At 36.3% G+C, this 26,446-nt stretch overlaps 2 protein-coding genes across 2 annotated transcripts; one reads left to right on the top strand and one right to left on the bottom strand.

Moving 5' to 3' along the window:
• The first annotated feature begins 7,620 nt into the window (after positions 1–7,620).
• Positions 7,621–9,295, top strand: LOC121774278 (ctenidin-1-like). Its single transcript, XM_042171179.1, has 4 exons — positions 7,621–7,710; positions 7,814–7,933; positions 8,096–8,518; positions 9,249–9,295. Exons 1-4 carry the CDS (start codon positions 7,626–7,628, stop codon positions 9,293–9,295), a joined length of 675 nt encoding a protein of 224 aa, XP_042027113.1. The 5' UTR covers positions 7,621–7,625.
• A 4,158-nt stretch (positions 9,296–13,453) lies between these two features.
• LOC121775138 (transcription factor bHLH30-like) lies at positions 13,454–14,741 on the bottom strand. Its single transcript, XM_042172122.1, has 3 exons — positions 14,597–14,741; positions 14,200–14,490; positions 13,454–14,031 (listed from the first exon to the last, which is right to left on the bottom strand). Exons 2-3 carry the CDS (start codon positions 14,431–14,433, stop codon positions 13,633–13,635), a joined length of 633 nt encoding a protein of 210 aa, XP_042028056.1. The 5' UTR covers positions 14,434–14,490; positions 14,597–14,741; the 3' UTR covers positions 13,454–13,632.
• Positions 14,742–26,446: the final 11,705 nt, after the last annotated feature.

Genomic DNA, 26,446 nt, shown 5'->3' with positions numbered 1-26,446 from the left:
TTTGAGGGAGGAATTAAGGTGAGATTTTCAAAAATCATGGCTAATTAATTAGCCTTTGATTTAATTTGGTATTTTTGTTAGTTTCTGGATTACAAGATAGCAAAACCGGGCGTAATACAACCCAAAAGAAGGAATACAGAAGAAAGAACTGAACTGAAATTACAACTTAAAAAATGAAGCAACTAAACCAGTATGGTATGATAGCCGAGTCGAGGAGGCCTCTTCCCGCAAGATGAGATACGCCCCGGTAGTGCTCTCGGTTTGGCGTGTCGTCCCCAAAGGTAAAACGGCTACGTCTCTTTTGATGCAGCACCGCAATCAGCAGAGCTCCGGCGAACTGGATAGAGGAGAGGGCAGAGCTTCGACAGAAGGACAATGCAGAGAGAGGGAGAGAGCTTATGCAGAGAATGCTTGTATGTGTGTCCTAATGCAGTGGTATGGCTAGCCTATTTATAGGCCAAGCCACCATGCAGGGTCAACCAAGCCATGAAGGCTCATCATGGCAGATTCGTAACCGACGGCGGTTACAAGCGTGTGGCAGGAGTGTGCCATTCACGTGTGGAGCGTGTGGATTTCTCACGTGGCAGCTGTGACTGTGCCTCGCTTGACGACGTGTCAAGCCACTTGGATTGCTGACTCGGCGGTGGTCTAAAAAGAATAGTTTGGGCCAAACACCAAGCCCAAAGACCACCCAAAGACCAATTGCCAAGATCCAAGTCCAAGTCCAAGTCCAAGATCAAGATCGAGATCGAGATCGGGATCGGGCTCGGGCACGGGCACGGGCTCGCGGCGGCGGCGGCGCGCGTGTGGGCACTTTCACCCATCTTGGTCCACTATAATTATTAAGTAACATAAAGTCACTTAATTTATACACATTAAAAGATGTGTTAATCCTCCAATGTGGGATAATTAACACTAGTTAATTATTCCCTAAGCTCCAACTCCAAGATTTAATTAAAAGCTAATTATGTCCAACTTTAATCCACTATTTCTCACTCACCGGAAATCGGATTTGAGAAAGTGAATATACTACATTTATCTACGTAAAATGTAGATCGACGCTATGTCATTTAATTTCACAAAATTAAATGTTTCGTCACATTTATTATTTGGTCAAAATCCATTGACCGCCCATATTTAATCCATGATTTTTACAATTTTCACGGAGCAGAATCAAATAATACGGAGCAGGAAAATTAATAAAAATTCTCACCAAATTAAATGGTAGTAGGCGTGTGATTTAACTCCTTCCACAAGGAATAATTTCCAAATCTTTAACAAAATAAGACAAGGCAAGATTTGCTAGGATATTCCAATTTAATCATGGAAAGAAATAATTAAGGGATCAAAATAAATAATGAATAATTTCCTTCTCCCACAAATTAGGAAATTTCGAAATCTCCCTTAGGAAAAATAATAGGGCCGATTTTTATCATGAAGAAATAAGATAATTAGGCTTTGGATTTAATTTGGACAATTATCCCAACACAAATAATTAAATCCAAGAAAAGAATTCCTCTCCAATAACCAATAGTGGTCGAAATTTTCTCCACAAAAGGGCAAGGTAATTATTTATGATCCTAATTAAATCTCACTCCCCTTAAAATATAAGTTACCGCAATATATTTCATTCCACATCAATTAATTTAAGCCACGTCATAAAATCAACGGAATTGACTAGGTGAAATTAAAATTAGGTCATCGAATCGATCACATAACAGTTCATCATTTAATTCGTGACAATCAAAGCAATAAATGCAACGTCTTAGGGTTCCAAAATTAGGGTTCGAAAAGTGGGGCGTTACACGCCGTCCCGTCACGCGCCCGGGAGACATATCGCGCGCCCGATGCTTGCGTGACGCCCACTCGCTGGCCCGCGAGTGGGCGTCGTCACAATGACGCAATAATTCATTTTTTTTTAAATCGAATTTTAATATAAAAAAATTTTAATTTTCAAATGGTAATATTACCGTTAATTTTTTATTTTCCTTTTATTAATTTTTTTTTACTCTATAAATAAGCCTACTTCATACTCATTTCAAACACAAACACACATCTATTCTGTCACGACCGCCCCTTAGGGTTAATAAAAGCGGACGATCTTGATAAAAAGGGTTTTAAAGGACATTCAAAGAAGGCTAGGGTTTTCAATAAAAATGTGACCAAAATTTAAGTTTAATAAATAAAGCGACCAAGAGTAATTACGTTTAATAAATAAAGGACTAAGGGTTTAGCATTTATTCAAAAGTAACGAGTTTTCAAATATCCCACATAAAACAGTTTTAGTTTAAATAAAAGTATGTAAAGAAAACATCACAGCGGAAGCATCCAAGAGAAGAGTGATGTCATGTGTGAGGACACAACGACACTCGGAGTTTCAAAAACTACCACAGTTCATTATTAATTCCTGCTCAACACCACCAACCGCTCGTCGCCGCTCAACCTGCACATAGGGAAAACATATGCAGGGCTGAGTACAATAAAAATAATACTCAGTGGCTCATGCCCGAAAGCATTTTAAATAAAGTTTATGATATCATGCCATACGTAAGTAACCATCGGGGTTTTACTTTAGAAAGGCCCGAGGCACCCAAAATATTTTCCATTTCTCAAAATAGCGACTGCGCAGTCATTTTCCATAGACGTCAGCCATATCTGCCAATATATGACAAGGAATGCGGCCGCAAACCAGGTCACTAGACCGGCCAGCCCGTACGCTAGCACACAGTCTACCATAGGTGTACACTAATCCAAGTAGGGTTTGCTGCCCTACGAGGACCCGAATTCGATTTATAAAATAGTGGCCAAAACCACATCAGATAGGCACGTAAAACAAATCAAGGCATGCTAATCACAGTTATTTCCATTGATAAAAACATTTAGGACATAGTCCTTATTTAAAAGAGAGCCCACCTCGATCCTATAGATTTCAAGTTTCGCTTTTCCTTTGATATCACGCTTCACGCACGAATTTTCACCTTTGGATAAGGTATTCCCAATTAGTCACTAACATGGACTTAATATTATGCATGTCCTTAATTTTTTTGTTTTCCCAACAACAAATGGAAATCACATCATAGCATAACATCTTTGCATATCACATCATCTCGTCACATATATAATTCATGTATGCCATTCAAAACATAAAAATATAGTTATTTTGCAAAGGTAGAAATCTGGCAGCACTGCGCAACCATTTTATAAAAATCATTTAAAAATCATCCGACTTCCGTTGGGGCTAAAACTTTACGACAAAGCAGTAGACTCATCAAATAACTTCCAGTTTAAATTTCATGTCAAAATACCCCTTTTAAGTCGGTCAAATCAAAGACGTAACCTACTGGTCGAGAAAACATGTTTCTGGCAGAATTGCTCAGTAAACTTTAAAAATTCACCACAAATTCATCTTTTATCCAAATGGGTTGAAATTTATACACAAGATAGAAGACATCATGAAGTTTACTCAGGAAAAAGAATCGGTCAAATCGGAGTTCATTTGGTCGGTCAAAAATGAGTCGGAACTTACTATTCGGAATCACAGTTTCTCATGCTTTTAGTAATTCGAATTAGGGTTTACCCCCCCTTATTCAAAATCAACCTTTTCATGGTTTTAACATACAAGCATGCTCAAAAGGGTCCTTAGACACATATTTTCATGAAATCACATATCATTCACCGAGGATTCATTAAATCATCAACCAATTGAAATCAAAATGCATTCACACATACGATTACACATTCCCACCGATTAAACCCTTAGATCTGCATTCCCTACACTCTCTACATGCATGACGGAGTCAAAGAAGGTTTAGATGGAGAGGAGTGAAGAATATAGGTTTGAATTTACCTTTCTTGGACGAAACAATCGGTAGAAAGCGAATAAAACCTTGGTTCTTCAATAATCTCTTGGGAAATTGAGGGGATCTTGAGTAGAATGGATGAACAAGTGGGAGAGGAGATGAAAAGTGGGAGGGGGCATGTGAGAGAGGGAGTAGGCGTGTGATTAGTGGTGGCTAGGGTTAGGGTTTAGGTTTGATCTCTATTTATAGAGTTAGGAAAATAAATATTCCACAATTAAATTAGAAGATATGGAGAATAAATCAAATAAAGATGGGAGAGATTTGGGGGAGGGAGTTGGCGTAAAAATAGGGGAGAAATAAGGAGGATTTTCGAAATTTGGTATTTTCACGGAGCAGAAAAATATAATACGGAGCAGAAAAATAAATAAAAATCCTCCCATAAACTAGGAAATAGGCGTGTGAAATTATTTCTTCCACAAGGAATAATTTCCAAATCTTTAATAAAATAGATAAGGCAAGATTTGCTAGGATATTCCAATTAAATAATTAAGGGATCAAAATAAATAATGAATAATTTCCTTTCCCACCAACTAGGAGATTTCGAAATCTCCCTAAACAAAACAATAGGGGCCGATTTTTATCAAGAAATAAATAAGATAATTAGGCTTTAGGATTTAATTTGGATAATTATCCCAAAATAAATAATTAAATCCAAGAAAAATAATTCCTCTCCAAATAATAATAATAGTCGAAAATTCCCTCAATAAAAGGGCAAGGTAATTATTTATGATCCTAATTAAATCTCACTCCCCTTAAAAATATAATTCACCGCAATATATTTCATTCCACATCAATTAATTTAAGCCACGTCATAAAATCAACGGAATTGACTAGGTCAAATCAAAATTAGGTCATCGAATCAATCACATAACAGTTCATCATTTAATTCGTGACAATCAAAGCAATAAATGCAACATTTTAGGGTTCCAAAATTAGGGTTCGAAAAGTGGGGCGTTACATATTCCTCTCAAATTCTATCTATCACTCCAATTTCCATCTTAAATCAACTCAAACAAATGGATCCTTTTGAGCAAATGCGTCAGTTTAAGTTGTAATGTTGTTTTAATTTTAATGAATTGTGTTTGTTTAAATTGAATTGGGTTGGAAAAAAAATAAAAAATGAAATTGAATGAATAGTAATTAAGGGACGGAATAAGGGACGGAGCGTTGCAGGTTCCGTCCCTTAGTTAAGGGATGGAGGAAAAAAGGACAGTGGAGCCCTCAAATAGTGGTCAAATAATAGTTAAGGGATGGTATAGAGACAGCGTAGTAGATTGCATAACAAATTAATGTCAATTACAGTGATTTTAAAATTCACCCACCAAGTTTTTGTATATATAAAATACTGAAGCAAACTTTGAACTGTAAATCCAGACTCCAGTTCCCTTAGTCAATTTACTGTGACCTCACACAAATTATGAATGTGGAGAATTCAATATGGAATTTTCATTTGTAAATTTGTTAAACAACTTTATCGTAATCATTTCCATGAGAGGAAGAATCAACACAAAAATACAAGAATACATTGAAACAGTTTGCGAAAAATAATTATAATATAAATAAAATAACATTGACTATAAAAATAATTTAAATAGTAGGAATTTATTTATATGAAGTACGAATTTTACTAAAAATAATAAAAATAAGAATTTCATATTAAAAAAATAAATGCAATAAAAAACTATTTTTTTTATTTGAAGTACGAGTTACATTACTTAAAATAATGAAAAAAATAATGAGTATAATATAATTAATAAAGAAATTAAAATAAATAACATAATAGGGAAAATCAAAATATTTAAAGCATACTAAAAAATCCTAATGTCAAGAAAATAAAATAGGAGTGCAAATTTTTACTTAAACTAAAAATCAATTACTACTACATTACAAAATCGAAAATGTTAGTAGGAGTGCAAATATTTAATTTAATAAAAAACTAATTACTACAGTAACAAAAATGAAAATGTTAGTACATGAATAAAAAAATATTCAAACGTAAACATAATTAAAACAATGAAAAGGAGAATGCATAACAAAAATGAACATGTGAGCATAGAAATAAAAAAGTATTCAAACATAATTAAAAATAAAAAGATAATGACAATATAAAAATAAGGTAGTTGCGCGCCAGCGGAGGGTCGAACTCGGAGAAGCGGAAAGGTATTATCAATGAGTTACCACTGCAACACAAACGTTCTTTTATAAATTTTCACTAAATGTATTACTAATATCAGATAGTTTGGGGTTCCCACTTGCATACGCCAGTGGCGCTAGCTTGTGACGTTCATCTACAGTAACTCCTGCTGATGGAAATTATTAGTTGTAATATTAAAATGAAAAGCAACACTATAGATATATATATATATATATATAAATGTTCATATTAAGTTGAGATTTTTTAGCTTAATTGAGAATTGAGATGCATTATCAGCCACTCATCCACAACATTTTCGAAATATTAACTGCAAGTAGATTATGTCAACTCGGGGGAATTACCGTCAATAGCCTGCACATCAAATGTCAACAACTTATAGTTGACATTATATGTGTGTAGTTGACATGAATTGTATATGTAGTTGACATTATATGTGTGTAGTTGACAAAAAAAATTAAATTCAAAATTAAAAAAAAAGTATTTATTGAATAAAATGTACCATGAAATTATCATTCTGCCATTTCATAATTAATTAATCTAAAAATATTTTCTATGTGGCAAATTCTAGACCTCTCATTTAATAAAAATGAGTGGCTGATAATGTATCTCTATTCTCAATTAGGCTAAAAAATCTCAATTGATCACCACCCTCTCTATATATATATAATTTAGATATATTAAACACCTTTACGAATTATATTTGTTTAGGGGGTTTAGCTCAGATGGTAGAGCATCTGTTTACCTTTCATTTCCATTTTTCAACACAAAAGTATAATCACCCTTCCTATAGATTTTCTCTTCCATACACAAATTCTAGAGAATTTTAAAAGAGATTTTGCATGTAAGGATTTAAACCTACAGTCAAATATATAACGTAATACACATCCTTACACAAAGACTTAACACAAAATTACAACGATAAAGAGATGTGGAGTAGTACTGTTTTTCTCTAGCTAACCACCTATCATAAATGTTGTTGTCGCTGCTCAACTTCATATTCCTCAGTATAATTAATTACATCTCGTATTTAATTATTAAAAATAATAGCCATTTAAATTATAAAATTTGGTCAAATTTTAGTATGTGTCGTGATCCTTATAATTGGAATATTGAATTAAGAAATATCAATTTTTTTTCTCAATTGTCTCATTCATTCACAAAATTTTATCTTTTAATGATGTTCAAAACGATGTGTTTCATTAAAGTAAATATTTTTCCTTTATATTTTTTTATACTCTAATTTCTCTTCTTATTTAATTGAGATATTATCGTTTTAAACATCACCGAGAGACGTCAATTTGTTCATGGATGGGATAATTGAAAAAAAAATTAAACTTTGTGATTTAATTTTAAATTTCAAATATTATGGAATAAACCAGAATATGATAAAAAACATCATGATTATCCCTAATTAATGTAACCAACATATGCTACGTGTAGATATAAAATACACATGGTGTATTGAATGAAATCATAAACAAATACAGAGTGAAAATTTATTATTGATAACAAAATTTTAAAAAAACGGTTGAGGTATGACGTAACATGTATCTATAAATTGAGTGTGTCAGGATCATTACATTATTGTATCGTAAAACCCTTTTACTAAAATGAAGCTTAAAGGTCTTGTTTTGTTTGTTCTTTTTCTGCTTGCGTGCTCTATAGTAGCTGTGGAATCAGAGGTTGAGCATCAAGGCGAGTTTTAGTTAAATTGCTACTTATATATTGAAGAATGCCAATGGTGTATTTCTTTTTATGTACATGCATGTTGAGATTTGGTTGTTTGGTTTATGTATAGGTGATGAGGTCTTGGAACCCAACCAACGTAGGGGTGGGTTCTGCCGAGGCGGGCGAACCCGAAGGTGTTGCGGTCGTTTTCTCCGGGGCCGGTGTTCGAGGTGGTGTTGCAGGAGTTCTGGTGTGTTATTTGTCTAGTAATGGGTATTTAGTTTTATTGAAAGATGGATCAAACTAATTTAGTGTTATTTTGACATAGTATTAATCAAATTGTTTGACTATATTATCATTCAAATACATGATTTATTTTCTATATCTAAATGCTTGGATGCTAAAAATGCAGCTGATGATGAAGCGGTGCTTCTAGAGCACGATGCCACAGATGGTGGTAGTGGAGAATATGGCGGTGGAGGGCAAGGTGGTGGGGAAGGCGGCGGAGAAGGTGGTGGGAAAGGTGGCGGTGAACATGGTGGTGGCGGCCATGGTGGCGAAAAAGGTGGTGGTCAAGGTGGAGGAAAGGGAGGTGGTGAATGTGGTGGTGGAAAAGGGGGCGGAGAAGGTGGTGGGAAAGGCGGAGGCAAGGGCGGCGGTGGTGGCAGCCACGATGGTGGAAAAGGCGAAGGCAAGGGCGGTGGTGGGCGTGGAGGGGAGAAAGGTGGTGGTGGAAAGGGTGGCGGTGGGCATGACGGAGGTAAAGGTGGAGGGAAAGGCGGCGGATATGGTGGTGGTGGTGGTGGAAAAGGCGGAGGGAAGGGTGGAGGAGGAGGTGGTGGTGGCGGTGGCGGTGGCGGTGGCGGCGGCGGCTATGGTGGTGGTGGGAAAGACTACAAAGGAAGCTCCGAAGAAATTAATAATTGATTGAATATATTCCGATGTAGTAGAATGCCATGTTTGGATCATCAATACGATCTAATAAATGATTAAATAATTGCATGGTAACGAATTTGAAAGATCTATGAATAAATTTGGGATATGCTTTTGGCCCTTGTCAAATTAGAGCATGAGGTATAATTTACATATATTTTCCTCTACGTTATATTTTCACTATACATATTAAATACGTATTAAACCACAACGTATGTTAATATTAGCTACCAAAGAAACTCGTGTTATTTGAATAGTAATATAAATAAGTTCATGACTTACTTAAGTATTTTTATAGTTATATCTAAGGGTGCATTTCAAAAATAACTCAAATTAAAATCACAACATACTTCCAACCACATGTTGCCACGTGGCACTTATAAGCAACAAAACAATGTTATTAAGCAACAAAATTAATGGATGACATTAACGGATTTCCGCAAATTGCATAAAAGACTATTTATGTTGCATTAAATGCAATTTATTTTACATTGTAGACTAAAATGCAAAATAAACTACATTTAATGCAAAATAAATGGTCTTTTGTGCAATCCACGAAAATCTATCAATGTCATCCACTAATTTTGTTGCTTAATTACATTGTTTTGTTGCTTATAATTGTCACATGTCAGCATATGGTTGGAAGGATGTTGTAACTCTAAGGGTGAAAGAACACTAGTGCTCCCCTATGTGTCTAATAGGAGTGATTAAATTCCAAACACTACACAAGCTGGAAGCATTTTTTAAACTTTATAATTTGAATTATTGGCTAGGTTCGTATTACGAAAATTCAATCATATACTGAAATTTTGTTGTAATATTGTCTGCTATAGAAATATGGTCATAGCAGCACATTAATATAAACCCTCTAATACCAATACAGAGGTCAAGCACCCACAAATTTGGTAGATCTGGTAAATGTTCGAATCAATTCATATTATCATCAAGTTCAGGCTTGACAATTATTTTCCACTATATAGAAAATACCAATCAACCTAATTAATCATAACATTATAAACCAATCATCCAATAAAGTTCAAATGTATGTTTCAGTTATCATACAAATTTAGGAACTATATTTTCACTGATGCACATTTGCCGTACTTAAACTTTCCAATTTATCATTTGTGGTCGCTATACTATGCCTTTATGCACGGGTGCTGTTGATCTTTTCTCACTTTTTTAGACTAATACACCCTCAAAAGGGTAGAGTGTAAAATATTTTTTTAAGTGTCAGGTTTATATATTACCTATGTATACATGATTATAAAGTTTCGTAACTTTGCCTCATTTGACTTCATCTGTCCCATAAAAAATGAAACGCTTTTCTTTTGGGATTGTCCCATTAAAAATAAAATGTTTCTAAAATGGAAACAACACTCTTTATTTTTTCTTCACTCTTACTTTACTCTCTGTTCATTAACTCATAAAACAACACTAAATAAAATCTCATGCCAAAACTCAAATGTTTCATATTTAATGGGACGGAGAAAATATTTATCTAGCACCACTCGTCTCATTTGGGCTAATAACTGCAAAATGCAAGACCAGTTAAAGGATTTTCTTAGTTTGGCTCATAGGTAACGAATGTCAAATGTTTGCATATATGACCTATATTTCTACTGTTCCCAAAAATTAAATAAAATTAAAATATTCCCTCCATCCATGAAATATTGTCCAAGTTTGATTCGACACAGATTTTAAGAAATGTGAAGAAAAGTGAGTTGAAAAAGTTAGTGGAATGAAGATCCTATACTTATATATTAGTTTTATAATAGAATGTTAGTGTAAATAGTTGGTGGAAAGTGAGGTTTATTTATCAAAAGTAGAATAAAAAAAATCAAAGTGGACAACGGACGGACTAAAATGGCAGAACTGGATAATATTTCATGGACTGAAGGAGTATTAATTAATTAATTTATTTATTTATTTATACTCAAATGAATCACCTTTTTAAAAACTTCTAGCGAACCTAGCTCACACCCATGGTTGGGGATGTTAATATAACCCGGAACCTGCGGGCCGACCCGAATAACCCGATAAAAATACAGGGTTAGGGTTGCAATTTCGGAGCCTAAATTTAAAATCGGGCCATTTGGGCTACCCGTTCGATTTGTCGGGTTAGGCGGGCTGGCCCGTTCGGGTTACGGGTCAGCCCGTCGGGTTGAAGGCTTCTGATCTGTGCATTCTTTGTAACGTGCATAACTTTCTTTACAAAGCTCCAATTGAGACGTGAAAGATACTCACGCGAAGCTCTTTCGAAGACGAAGAGAATGACATGCATTAGGGGCTTATCGGACTTCAAAATCACGAGTAACAATTACTCAAACAAGGTTGCTGCACATCCACATATTTTGTGTACATTTTTCTAATCAATTTTCTATTAATTCTCAACAAACATGTATATATACCAAAATATAGAAATATAATCAAAATCATCCAAGACAACTCTTTAAAACCATGCAAAATCCAAATACGTCAACCGACTATATGAGATCACGAAAAAAATCAATATGTGGTTCATGGATTCATAGATACTCGTATATAAAATCTTTCTTTTAGTACATTTCCACTATAATAGTGCAAAGTGTTTTGGCGCCGCTTCGTCATTGAATTATGCGTACTTCGATGATTCTTAAAACAAAGATAAATTAGTACTATTTGACTTATTTACAGCTGAAATAAATTAAATTTGACCAATCATAATTCAAGAAAACTTAGAGTTACTCCAATTAGCTAGCTTCTTGATAATTCACTCTTCAACAATTCAAAATATTTTTGTTACATCTACGCTCCACCTCTCACGTTATGAAAATTTTATTCAATTTTCTAAGAATTGATTTATGTTTGAATTTTAAAACAAAGTGTTGATTTATGTTTTAAATACATAAACATAAAAATACTATTGATAGATATTTTGTAAATAATTATGTAAATAGGTAATGAATAAGTTATTTAAATTTGAAAAACTTAATCTTTTTTCAAAAATATTAAAGAAAATTAAAAATGTGTATTTCATTGTTGCATGACTAATTAAAAATCTGTATATAATTAAAGAAAATTAAAAATCTGTATATAATTAAAGAAAATTAAAAATATGTATTTCATTGTTTCATGACTAATTAAAAATATGTATATAATTAAAAAAATAAAAAATACGTATTATTTTTTCAAAAATATTAGAAGAATTAAAAATACGCATTGGCCATAATAACCCGATGGGTAAGCCCGAAACCCGAAGGGTTAGGGTTAGGGTCAAACTTTTATAACCCGAAAAAATCATAATCCGAATAGCCTGTACCCAAATGGCCTGACAACCCGAACTGATTGGCCCGATTGACATCCCTACCCATATTGGACACACCCGTAGAGGATGAAGGAGATTAAGCTTCCGCCACACTATTTTTTCTGTTACTTCTTCCATTGCATTAAAAATATGAACAATTTTTTTAATTTTATCTTTTAAAATTATAAATTTTCTAAATTAAGAAATATTTAACTCACTTAACACTGCTAATAATATTATGAAACTCATTATCTACTAATATTAGTTTCATTTTTCTCTCTTACTTACCAATTATAAATTAAAAATCGCATCCTTTCAAAAGTTTATACAAGAGTATTTTTTAAAGGACCAAGAGTATTAATTTTTCGCAAAATAGATCGAAATCATTTTGATCCCTGATTATTTGATATAAATGAGGACAAATTAGTGTAAGATATTATGTTAAAATGACATAGTGAGTAAAATAAAAAAAAGTCAAAATATATATAATTTTAATCTACGTTAATGTATTGCACTAATTTTATAATGTGCCAAATATTTTACTAATATGATACTCCATATGTTCCGTAATTTTTGTCACACTTTGACTGTGCACATATTTTAATAATTGTAATATAAAGTGAATTGAAAGCATTAATGGAATGTGAGTCATACTTTTATATATTATTTTTATAATTAATTGTGAATGGAAATTAGTTAGTGGAATATGGAGTCCACTGCTTAAAAATGGTACAAAGTAAAATGTGTCAAATTTTATGGAACATATAATGAAAAAACGTGACAAACTCTTTGGGATGGAGGGAGTATATTGTAGTATAAATTATTAAGATTGTGGATGTATATTCCATTATAAAAGAATATGTTCACGGAATGTTATATTTGACGTTAATTAATATATTGATCGAATATTATCTCATCCATTTCATAAAATATTATGATCTTCACATATCTAAAATTAAGATTTTGGTTCGGTGAGTTTTGTCCAATTCAGTGTGGTCAATTATCACAAATTAAAATATATTATTTGTGTTCTTTATTTGACTGCAATTAAAATAATAAATGTGAAAAGCAAGAGCCGTAAACACCAGCCCACAAATGTGGGCTGCAATTCTTTTGAGCCCAATTTTCAACTGGATAAGCAAATGCAAGTCAGTAGTCGGTGCTTTGAAAGCGGCGCAGCCACCTTATTCACAATTATGATCACACGTGGTATTAATTAAATTGATTAAAATAACATCGAATTAGTGCTCTCTTATACACCACTAAATATATTAACTACCCGAATATTCTGTAGTGATGAAACATCAATCACATTAAAGTTTAGAATCGCGTATGATCAATTTATCATTGCAATGCATTAATTTTCACCAAAAAATACAAAACACACATAAAGATTCATGGCCCATTCTATTTCACCAAAACATGCAATGTACATACAAACAAGGTACTCATAACAATCCCAAGTATCCAAAAAATCCCCAGCGATGAATCAAGGAATCTCATTATCACAGAATCAATTTCCATAAATAGATGTCATATGTCTATACTATATAGTAGTAATTAATTACACACGATTAACATAATTCAAAAACAAAATCACTACTAATATTATTCTAATTCAAAAAAGAAATAGAGAAAGCAGAGTTGTTTTGTATAGGAATAGGATGTTGGTTCAAATCCATGATAGCAACATTTCGAAGCCGTGGTCCCTTCGAAAAAGGAACAAAACTTCACAAATGATAGTAACGTGGGCGTTTGCTCCCCGGCAAAGACTGCTCCGAACTCGTCGACTTGTCCATGACCATTTTCAGCGCCCTCCTCAAGCCCCCTAATCCGGCGTCGTTTTGGGCCCCCACCCTCACCCAGAGCACGCTCTTCGTCCGCCCCCCCACCGTCGCCATCTCCGCCCTCACCACCTTCGCCTCCGCCGCCTTCAGCGCTTGTATCATGTCCACGATTATCTCCGGCCTGTCGTCGCACGACAATGCCGCCTTTACCAGCCCCGTGCTCTCGCATTGCGACAGCTTCAGCTCGTCCGCCTCGCTCGGGTAATCCTCCTGAGCCGCCGCCGTCTTCTTCAGCTCCTTCACGCGCCGCACGGCTTCTCCCAGCAGTGAGGCTTTGTCTGTCTACAATACATAATTGATAAAGTAAGAGAAAATAATAATAAAAATTAGTTGAAATAATGGAATAATAAAGTACAATACAAAGTGAAAAGATTTCCATAAATTACAAAAAAGGAAATTCAGCTTATTTCAGTGGGACAGATAAATAAATTTTTTTAATTTTAATTGTACCTTGATGGCATTGGGGAGGATGGATTTGAGGGTGGCGATGTGGCCGTTAATGCGCTTGCGGCGGCGGCGCTCGGCTTCCTTGTGGCTGATGCTGGCTGCAACGGCTTTGGCTTCGGCCATGGATCTTGGGCTGAGGTTTGGATTGTCGGAGTTTGTCGGGGAATTCAACATTCCGACAACATCGTATGAATCCGAACAAGTCCCGAGTTCATAGAAACTTGGGATAGAAAACATATCTTCTTCTTCTTAAACCTCACTTTTCTAACTGGGACAATCCAATATATAGAAAATCTGAAAATAACAAACGAAAAAGATTAATCTAAAGTCTAAGATTTCATACACTATAATCTTTTGTGAGTTGGTGTATGTGTGAAAGAGAGAATGTGATTGCACTTACAAAGAAATATGTTTTGTGGTGAGGAATCTAATATGTGATCAGCAAATTCGATTCTGGGGAAAAGGAATCAACGAGGTTGATCTCGATTGGATTTTCAAGAAAATATTGTTAAAAAATGTTTCTATAGATAGGCCTTCAGTGTCAATTTTTGTTGGCCAGATGAGTATATGAGATCTTCACTTGCATCTCCATTTATAGTAGTAATTGTTTAGTACTACGAGGTTAACTTTGTGGCTTTTTAAGGTTATTCTCATTAATTTCATCATAAACCCAACTCAAGATTACAAAATAAAATAAAATTATTCGTTATTTATTGAATCTTTATCATAATCTCAGTATATCTGTTTAATAAATGTACGATTCGAGAGTAACCAATCAACCCCAAATTGCTAGTCATTTCTAATATGTGCACCCAATCACCCACACCGGGGTTAGGGGTCGACAGGGGTGTGTGTTGTGGGGGGGGGGGGGGGAGGTTCGGGCCGCGTACCATCGGAGAGGCTGAGGTGATGGGACTCGTCCCGCATGTGCACATGCACAACCTTCCACGTAGGGATGTCAATCGGGTCAACCCAGCGGTTTTTAGGCCAACCCTGCTCAGAATGCGGGTCAATCTGGTGCGGGCTCGTCGGGTTGTATTTTTATCCAGTTATAAAATTTCAACCATTAACCTAAAGGTTCGGGTTCGGGCTAGCCCACCGGACTATTTGGGTTACTATTAATAAAATTAACATAATCAATCCAATACATAATGATAAAAATTAGTTATACTTATAGGATGTAAGACATTTAATTATGATGAATTTAAGATACTATATGCCTACTAATTTTATGATTTGTATAAATAAAATAAAACTTAAACATATTTTGAGAAATTTTAAAGTATATTTAGAAATTTAAATATATTTTTAATGAAATTGAAGTTTATAGTAATTTATTTATCTACTTATTAATAAAATTTAATTGTATATTAACACTTCATAATTGAAGGTTATTTTTTAGTTATTTTTATTATAAAAATAAATTAATAAACTATCAATTAGGAGTCAAACAAACAGAAATTTTATCGGGTTTTTAGTTAGTCTTATTCTGAATGCTGGCTAATCGGATTATAATTTTAGCAGGCTATAAATTTTTAACCATAACCCTATAAATTTTGTGGTCTATTTGGGCCAACCCACGGATTGCGGACTAGCTGCAGTGACATCCCCCACTTCCAAATTTAAATAGTACTCCCTCCCTCCGTTCCATAATAGTAGATTCATCTTTCCATTTTCGCATTCCATAGTAGTAGTCATTTCATTTTTTTAGTAAAAAATGACACATTTTTCCACTCTTACTTCTCCCTCTCTCCTACTTTATTAGTATCTTTTTATTTAATACATTACACACATGTTTCTTAAATTACGTACCGGAAATAAATGTCTCAATTACTATGAAACAGAGGGATTACTTGTTTAATAAATTTGGTAAAGGACCCAAGTAGATTTGGATATACCTTATTCTAATAGAATAATGCTTAACTAAATTGGCTCAATAAATTAATGACAATTAATATTGATTTACTATTCAAATCCAATCACATTATCTGGACTTTTTTTAATTTAATTTATTTCTCCAATTTAAAATCATTTATATCCATTATTTGATTAAGTTTGTAGCTAGATCAATTTAATTGTTTTTTTAAAAGGGTGATAATAAATCTAAAACGGTTATTTGCCTATAAATACATCAACTTTCAATATTTTTTGAAATTTTCCCCAAACTATATATTTTTAATATAAATGCATGAACTTTGAACTTTTTGATTTTTCCCCAAATGATAAAATTGAAGTTGATGTGGCAACTAAAACTTGGCAATGCACTAAAACGACGTAGTTTTGATTTAATTAATATTTAAAAAATAAAAATCCACTTCATACGTTTTCCACTAAAAATCATCCACCTCACATCTTTCTTCTTTATTTTCTTCTTCCCCGGAACCTCCGAAGTAGGAGAAAAATCTGTATTTGGTACAATTCCATGCTCTCCCTTGCCACCTACCTGATTAGTTACGATTTGAGATAGGAAGCAATCCTCTAACACTGAAGGCTGAAGTTTAGGAATTTTATAGTGTAGAATTCGGGTATGGATATGATTCTATTGATTATGATTGTACAGAGATCATACACTTATATAGGCTACACAATGATACACAAAAGGTAAACCTAATTTACATTAAAGGTGTTCTATCTTTGGTAAATATTCTTCATATCAATCACTCATTATACTCCTAATTTCTTTCCTACACTCCCCCTCATGTTAAGTAACGGGATTCCCGATACTCAACTTGCCTAATACTTCTCGGAATGACTTTGAGTTCACAGCCTTTGTCAGAATATCCACCAATTGATCTTCAGATTTGACATATGGCATTTCCACCACCTTAGCTTCGATGTTCTCCTTGATGAAGTGCCTATCTACTTCCACATGCTTGGTTCGATCATGTTGAACCGGATTTTCGGATATACTGATTGATGTCTTGTTATCACAAAACAACCTACATGGTTGTATAGGTCGCAGGAACAACTCTGTCATAAGCTTCCTTAGCCATAATATCTCTGTCAATCCACTCTTGATTCCTCAGAATTCTGCCTCTGCACTGGACAATGCCATCACCTTTTACTTCTTACTCCTCCATGTCACAAGATTTTCTCCCACAAAGGTAAAACTAATCAGCATCAGTGAAACCATGAACCTCCATGTGACCATGTTTCTCAAACATAAGTTCGTGTTCGGCTATCCCCTTCAAGTATCGAACTATTCGCAGTACCGCCTCCCAATGCTCTTCTTGAGGTGCATGCATGAATTGACTTACTACTCCAACTGCATAGGCTATGTCCGGCCTTGTGTGGGATAGATAGATCAATTTTCCGACTAACCTCTGATATCTTCCCCTATTTGTCTGTCTTGCTCCTTCCTTCAATTGTAGCCCATGATTTTGAACTATGGGGGTGTCTGCTGGCTTACAATATATCATCCCAATTTCCGCCAACAGGTCTAATATATACTTCCTTTGGTTGATGAAGATTCCCCTTTTTGACCGTAGTACCTCTATTCCCAGAAAGTACTTGAGCAATCCCAAATCCTTCATCTCAAATTCTCTGAGCAAGTTCTTTCTCAACTCGCTAATTTCCTTCTCATCATCTCTTGTACTGATCATGTCATCTACATCTATAATCAGACACGTGATCTTACCATCTTTCTTCTTGAGGAACAGAGTGTGGTCTGAATTGCTTTGCTTGTACCCATATTTCTTCATTTCTTCATTACTTCAGTGAACCTTCCGAACCATGCTCATGGAGACTGTTTCAAGCAGTAAAGTGTCTTCTTCAATTGGTATACTTCACCATTCTGGAATTCTTGAGTAAACCCAGGAGGGGGTTTTGTAAATACAGGGTTTGGCAAGTCTCCGTGGAGGAAGACATTAGTCACATCGAACTGATGAAGTGGCCAGTTCTTGTTAGCGGCAATGGAAAACAACACTCTTACAGTGTTGATCTTGGCTACAGGAGAGAATGTTTCAGCATAGTCGACACCATACGTCTGAGTATATCCCTTCGCCACGAGTCGAGCTTTATATCTCTCTATCGTTCCGTCCGGCCTTCTCTTGATTGTGAACACCCATCTGCACCCAACAATTTTGACCCCTTTAGGCAGCTTGCCCTTCACCCACGTGTTATTCTTCATCAAAGCCTTCATTTCAGTAAACATTGCCTATCTTCAGTGTTTATGCCTCATTGCATCTTCGGCCGTTTGTGGGATCTCTTCCTCTTCATATAATGCAGCCGCAAAAGCCCTTGCCATTTTAGATAGATTCCCTTGCACGAAGTTTGCCACCCCATATCGGCTTTTATTCCCTATCTTCTCGGGGGAATATCTTTTTGGCGGTATCCCCCTTGTACTCCGATGTGGAAGAATATACCGTCCAGCATCTCCATCGATGCCATTCTCCTCCTCTTGAGGTGTTGTTTCAAGTGGATCAGTAGAAATAGGTACAGAAGACTATTCTGAGTCAGGGGTTACCTAGGATATCTTCGGAGGAGGTGCTTGAGTTAGTGGTTGAGATGACTCTTGCGGCAAGACCTGCTCGGTGGCAGTGACAACTGTTTCTGTTGGATCCTAAATCGAAGAGCTTGACAATGGCACAACCCAACTTAGATAGTCACTAGTACTACCTGGATCACTCTCCCCCTGGCTACTAAGTTGGGTTTGGTAAAAGAATTCGGTTTTCAAAAAATTACAGTTCATAGTGGTGATGACCTTTTTGGTGTGGGGATCAAAACATCGATAGCCTTTCTGGTGCAACCCATACCCACGAAGACACATTTGGTTGAACATGGGGACAGTTTGGTTCTTTTATGTTTTGGAATATGAACGTAGACTGTACAGCCGAAGACTTTTGGTGAGAGGTTCAGGTAATCGGGTATTTTGGCAACTTTGGACAAGGTATCAATGGGTGTTTTCATCCGAAGGATTTTAGTGGGGAGTCGGTTCATGAGGTAGATAGAAGTGGCAACTGCTTCGGGCCAAAAAGATTTCGGGACTTTGGATTCAATCATCAAGGCTCGGGTCATTTCTAGGATCGTTCTGTTCTTTCTTTCGGCTACCCCATTTTGTTCAGGTGTATATGGACAAGAAGTTTGGTGGATGACACCTTTTTAGGTGCAGAATTGGGTCATGGCATTATTCACAAATTCCCTTCCATTATTAGATCTAAGAATTTTAATAGTAGTGTGGAACTGTGTTTGGATAAGTTTGAGAAAGGAGGCAAATCTATCAAATACTTCATACTTGTGTTTCAGACAATAAACACACGTCATCCTAGTGCAATCATCAACAAATATCACAAAATATTTAAAACCATTTCCACCCACAATTGGAGCAGGACCCCACACATCAGAATGTACTAAGGAAAACATGGAATTCATTCGAGTATTCGTAGGTTTAAAAGACTGTTTGTGAATCTTGGCCAAAACACAAGTTCCACAAGAAAAATCAGCAGGAATAGAAAGGTTCGGAAAAAGAAGTTTAAAATAACCCGAGGAGGGGTGTCCTAGTCTTCGGTGTCAAAGCCAAGTTTCTTGTTTCGTGGACCCGTGAGCCAGCATCGCACTACCATGTTGAGCTATCTCGTCCACATAGTAGAGTCCTTGCTTCTCAGTGCCACGCCCAAGAATCCTCCTCGTCTGAATATCCTGCAAGATACAAAAATCTGGGTGCATTAGGAGCGTGCAGTTCAATTTCTTCGTGACATGACTAATAGACATTAGCCGTTGAGATTAAGTAGGAACATATAGGCAATTCTTGAGACGAAGAGTGGGAGATATCTCAATAGTTCCAGATCCAACAACTGTAATCAGTTCTCCATTGGCAATTCTAATATAAGATTTATCAACTTCACAACTTAGATCGACAAAATCATTTTTCTCTGGAGTCATAGTGTCGGTTGCCCCACAGTCAAAAATCCATCCCCTCGTATGTATATCGGCCATATTATCAACATGAAATGCAGCAGAAACTTTTTCTAGTGGTGCAAACGGATTTTTAGAAACATAATCACATAAAACTGGGGTTGGTTTGCAATTTTTATGACTATAGGGCATTATATGAGATTTTGGCTTGCAGCTGGGGTCTTTTTCGAATTTATAAGGATCAGGGGGTTCCTTTTTAATTTTATGGGGTGCATTTTGTAAAAATCTAGACTTATGTGGTGGCAATTCGAATTTAGGCATCTGCGCCGCCATCCCTTCTGCCTGACCCTCCCGTCGTCTCTGTGCATCCGGCAAAGTTGTCGGCCCCCCGTAAGTTGCTGCCGCCGGGTTGAGCTCCCGAGTTCACCGTCGGCCCCTGTCCACCATTTCCTCCATTATTGCCGGTACTGATTTGCTTCGGTATTCCGTCTTCGTTCACTCCGATGGCTAATTTCTCCTGAGATTGGGTTGCTCTCGCTTTCTGCCTTTCTTCCCACCACTCCGGGTACCCCAACCTCTTGAAGCACGTCTCATACGTGTGCTTTTGCTTGCCACAGTATGAACACCAAAGTTTGGACGTGTCTTGTCAACTCCCCGGTCGGCCGGTAGCTGCGGGACGCGGCAGTTTGTGTCGCGGTGATGCACGTTGGTTCTGGGCAGCGAATCCGCTCCCAATTCCCCGAGATGATGTGTCTCCGGCGTAATTGCCGACGGCTTCGGTGGGGAGGATGACGCCGGTGGCATGATGTTCCGTCGAGCCACCTCCGTCTTCACCCATCCGTAAGCCGCCTCGACTGATGGGTAGTGGTCTTCTTTGAGGATCTCTGGTTTGATTGAATCATACTCCCGATTCAGTCCGGTCAGGAATTTGAACAACCTCTTCTCGTTCGAATGTGTTCGGTACTGGTTGACGCCCTTATCGCAACAAGTGACGGGCTGTTTCTGGCAATGGTCGATGTTAATCCATAGCCCGTTGATTCTTCGGTAATAAGTCTCTAAGTCCAGACCCCCTTGTCTAATTGTGATTGCTTTCTCTTCCAGGTCATATATGAGGTACTTGTCCGCCTTGTTCTCAAACGTCACGGAGAGGCTGTCCCATAGTGCTTTCGCCGTTAGGTGGTGGGCGAAGTCGACAATGATTTCTTTCTCTATGTTATCGAAGATCCATGAAAACACCACTAGATCTTGACTTTCATAAGTCTCGACCATAATGGGTAGTTCTTCCCATTGAGCTTTAATGCCACGGTGACATTCTTGTTGTTCTTCAGTTTCGCCAGATGTTCTGGATCGTTTTTGATGTCCTCTGTGTCTGACATGTTTTCGATTTTGTAGGGGTGGGTATTTTCTGGTTCGGTTTAGGCCGGAAAGGTCGAGATTGGTATATCCCGGCTATGATGAAAATTCTCTGAGCCTACAAGCTTCCCGCTCTGATGCCATGTAGAATTCGGGTATGGATATGATTTTATTGATTATGAATGTACAGAGATCATACACTTATATAGGCTACACAATGATACACAAAAGGTAAACCTAATTTATATTAAAGGTGTTCTATCTTTGGGAAATATTCTTCATATCAATCACTCATTATACTCCTGATTTCTTTCCTACAGTTGGTGGCAATAAGCAGTAGAAGAGATCAGGTGGATATAATAAGTGGAGAGACAAATATGTAAATAAATTGTCCAAATTGTGATATGGTAAGGAAAAGAGTGAAGGGAGTGAGAAAGATGAGCGAAGAAGAAGAAATATATATCAGAAGTCCCACTGGAAATCTCTTTATTGGGCGAGTTCGGGAGTAAATCAAATACATAATTCTTCTTCTACTTCGACAGCAAATCAGATACAAATTTCTTGGTGATAGAAGAAAATAAATAAGAAATATTTTTATGGGCGATGAATAAATCTCCTTTATTTTCTTTGAGACGAATTTGGGAAATCAAATACAGAAAAATAAAGAGGATTTAAGGAGATTTCTTTTTATTCGGCAGTTCTAGTTCTGGGGAGGAAGAAAATAAAGGAGAAAGATGTGAAGTGTATGATTTTTAGTGGAAAACTTATGAAATTGATTTATATTTTTCAATTTTTAAAATTAATTAAATCAAATCTGCGTCGTTTTAGTGCACTGCCCAAGTTTTAGTTGCCACATCAGCTTCAATTTTATCATTTGGGGAAAAATTAGAAAAGTTCAAAGTTCTATAGCTAAGCCATTAGATATTCAAATCAAGAGCCTAGATCATCAGCCCCGAAATGTCAATTCGATAAAAAAAACATAGGTCAATTTACAACAAATTAGTTGTAACTAACTTTTGAAAAATATCTCATAACTTTAAAACGCATATAACTTTCTCGATTTAAATTATTTTTACCCACAACATATATCAAATTAAAGATAATTTCATAAGGATTTTAACGAGATCTCACTTGCATATGTTCCGATGTCAAAATTTGAAAAACATTTCAAAAAATTTCATAAATTTCATTACCAGTTTTATATCAATACATGACCATAATATGCCAATACAATGCTTGTACAATGTCAATATGAAATTGTGTTGACATTGTCATGTCTTTGTGTTGATGTATTTCATACACTGTATTGACATTATATTTTCTAAATCCTAAATTTGATAGTTGCTATTATCTTTTTAATATTAAAAATTGAAAAATGAAATTACACATGACAAATTGTAGACCACAAGATTTCTAAAATCTTATGGTCTTAAATTAGTTGTAGTTATCAATTAAATGATGAGTTAGCAATTGATCACTCCCTATTAATATCATTCCGAAGAATTACAATGTATATAAATTATTTATAAAATATTGTCTGTACTCCTTTGAAAATGTCTATACGAGTACACAAATTTATACTAGAAAATAAAATACTTTAATTACAGTATATTCATGTAATTCAAACAACGAATTCAAGGAAAAACTAGATATTTGGGAATTGGGATTTATTATATAAAATTAAATTGATCCAAATATATTTAAATTGGATGATTTCAAAATTATTTTTCATAAGCAAAAGACCAATTTGGCGTGTTAGTACAGAAAAATTTATCCAATCAAATGACGCTCAATATATAGATTTATATTCTTTAATCAATTAATGAAAAAACTAAATTAATTCAAGATTAATCAAAATTGAAGAAGTGTCGTAACTAAATCTTGAGTGGCATTGTTCTAAAATAAAGTGTAGAACCGAACCCACCTAGGTAAACAACTCGTTTACAGAGATGAGGTTGAGACAAATTGAAAGGAGGGCAGAGAATAAACAGAATAGAATAGGTTGGAGATGGAGAAGAAGAGGAAGTTGGGCTATATTTCATCTTTTTGCAGTGACAAACAATTTTTGGTTATCAAATTCAAAAGCGCAATCATTTTCCGGCGCAGAATCGATTTGACAGCTCAACAATCCATTCTTTCTTTTGGGGACCCAATTTTCAGACACACACTTACTCAGGGATCATTTGGTAAATTTCCCTCTGTAAAATTATTGTTGTTGTATTGGTTTTAAGGATATTTGTAATTCTTAAAAGTTTTTTAAGTATTGTTGATATTGTAATTATTGGTATATGATGTGTAATTAGTTAGTACTTTATTTCTTATTTTTGTGATAATTATTGGTATATGATGCATCAACTGTGACACACTAATGTTTTGTTTTGTTTTGTTTTGTTTTGTTTTATGTGGAAACTAATGTTTGATGATCAATTAAGTCTAAAGGGGTTTCTCTATAGTCTTTTATGACCATCATTTTGTCGAAGACCTTTTTCCCTTATGGAATAGATAGCTCATCAGAGGCTATTCCTATTATAGTCATCAAATTTAGTATACAATATTGATTAATTGACAGTTAATTTAAAATCAAATTACTTATTAATTTTGATTATGATTTAATTGATGCGAATGCTGCATCAAAAAATAAATGAATAAGCCTTTCCAATTTTCCATTCAATGCATGTTTAGTGACTTTAGTTAGTTTAGATAATACATGCGTCCAAATTCCACTTAAATTTTTGTATATATGAGTTTGCTTAGTTTAGAATGGTTAATCAGTTAATTTCTCTCAATTTATCATAACACCTCCTTTTAAATTTTTATACTAATAAAAAATGAAAGCAATTCCGATCGTCAGCACTGGTTAACGTGTATACCGCTAAGAGCATCAACCATGGCTTTCGCCCAGTAATAGCCCAGCCATAACTCAGTCACAAACTCCTCCTGCCACATCATCAGCATTAAAAATCCTCCTGCCACATCATCAGGACAAGCAAATAGCCCAGCAATAGCCTAGCCACATCACTCAAAATTATATAAGCTGAATAATTGACAATCACACAAAATACGGAATTAAATTGAAGACACAGATACGGGAAAATCCAATAATTTTATTTAAATTAAAAAAAGTACATTTTAAAAAATTACATAATAAAAAAAACTAACGTCGTGCAGTCATCCGCGCCAACAACTCTTCAATTAAATCCTTTTGGAGTCGAATATGAGCATCCGTTTGGCGCATGTCGGCATGTGCTTGAAGGAGGTCGGCTTCATCGTGCGGGACCCCACTTCGTACGTTGGGGAGGCCATGCCGTGGCTTGGATCGGCTTCATTATTGTCGTTGGCCCAACTAGTCAGTTGTACACCTTCATCTTCGACAATCATGTTGTGCATGATAATACAGGCGTACATTATATCAGCAATGCAGTCGATATGCCACAAACGAGTTGGACCCCTAATTGCTGCCCATCGAGACTGGAGCACACCAAATGCGCGCTCCATGTCCTTGCGCGCCGACTCCTGTCGTTCCGCAAAGTAGGCCTTCATCTCATCTGATGCGCATCTGATCGTCTTCACAAAGACGGGCCACCTAGGGTATATCCCATCCGCCAAGTAGTAGCCCATATCATGCCAGTTGTCGTTGGCGACAAAACTAATGGCCGGACCGACGCCCTGGCACTACTCGTTGAAAAGGGGCTACGAGTTGAGGACGTTGAGGTCGTTGTTCGACCCGGCTATCCCAAAATACGCATGCCAAATCCACAGCCGGTAGTTAGCTACGGCCTCAAGGATCATCGTGGGATTCTTTCCCTTGTAGCCGGTCGTGTAGAACCCCTTCCAGGCAGCGGGACAGTTCTTCCACTCCCAATGCATACAATCTATGCTGCCTAACATACCCGGGAACCCATGCTTCTCCCCGTGCATCTGCATCAGATCCTCGCAGTCTTCGGGGGGTAGGGCTTCGAAGGTACTGATCACGGAAAATTTCAATCACGCCCTGACAGAAATACTTCATATATTCAAGGGCAGTCGTCTCACTGATGTGGAGGTACTCGTTCCACATGTCTGCCGCGCCTCCGTAGGCCAACTGCCTGATTGTCGTAGTGCACTTTTAAATAGATGTGTGGCCGGGTATGCCAGCCGCATCGTGCCTGAAGCCGAAATACAGATATCGATGCTCGAAGGCATTAACAATACGCATAAACAGGGCTCTGTTCATCCTAAAACGGCGCCTGAAAAGGTTGGCGTTGAACCGCGGGTCCTGTGCGAAGTAGTCTTCGTATAGACGCTGATGTGCAGCTACGTGATCACGTTCAATCAATGTTCGGCGGTGGCCAACTGGTCATGGTCGAGGTCGAGGTACCGCCGGCTGTAAGGCCCTCTGCATCAGCCAATCAATCTCACGGTTCGTATAGGCCTCTAACGCTTCGTTCATTCGACGTTCGTACTCCTCAACATCCCCAACACTACCACCACTACTACCACCCACGTTGCTCATTTCCCGTTGTTGATCTTTTACAGAAATTAAGATAGAGAGAGTACTCGTTAAAACAAGTGGTGCGAATGAAAATGACGTGCAAAGCGCGTATATATAGTGTTTCGAAAATTTTAAAAAAAAAATCGCTTGCCGGTCAGGAGCCTGCAATGGCGGCGAGCGGACCGGCGAGCGCATCGCCCAGCGCTCGCGGATCGGCGTGCGCTCGCCGATTTTTTCACTGAAATGGCGCTCGCAGGTTACAATGGTTCGGCGAGCGCCGGAGATCGGCTAGCCGGTCCGCTCGCCGCCATTATGGATGCTCTAAAGGTGGTAATTTAATGTGAACGAAAGTCAATTAAATCACCCTCTAATTAAAATAAATCTCTATTTATAAAATACAGTACTCCATATTCTAGTATAATTGAGATGCTACGCTGATAAACTAAATACTCCTATATAAAATATAAGTCATTCCAAGTATACATTGTGATACGTTATTAGATTTTGAATTAATTACATATTGCTTCGAGGGTAAAATTAATATAAATGATTCTTTTAATTGGTAAAATTAAA

The sequence above is a fragment of the Salvia splendens genome, chromosome 17, assembly GCF_004379255.2.
Source record: "Salvia splendens isolate huo1 chromosome 17, SspV2, whole genome shotgun sequence".
In the NCBI taxonomy this organism is placed as follows: domain Eukaryota; kingdom Viridiplantae; phylum Streptophyta; class Magnoliopsida; order Lamiales; family Lamiaceae; genus Salvia; species Salvia splendens.
Note: the sequence above shows the minus strand (reverse complement) of the source record. Positions and strands in the feature narration are given on the sequence as shown.

Coding starts and splice junctions, on each gene's coding strand:
- LOC121775138 (XM_042172122.1), bottom strand. CDS start 14,433: ATGTTTTCTATCCCAAGTTTCTATGAACTCGGGACTTGTTCGGATTCA. Junction 14,032..14,199: donor TCCTCCCCAATGCCATCAAG/GTACAATTAAAA, acceptor TATGTATTGTAG/ACAGACAAAGCCTCACTGCT.
- LOC121774278 (XM_042171179.1), top strand. CDS start 7,626: ATGAAGCTTAAAGGTCTTGTTTTGTTTGTTCTTTTTCTGCTTGCGTGC. Junction 7,711..7,813: donor ATCAGAGGTTGAGCATCAAG/GCGAGTTTTAGT, acceptor GTTTATGTATAG/GTGATGAGGTCTTGGAACCC. Junction 8,519..9,248: donor AGGGAAGGGTGGAGGAGGAG/GTGGTGGTGGCG, acceptor GTCACATGTCAG/CATATGGTTGGAAGGATGTT.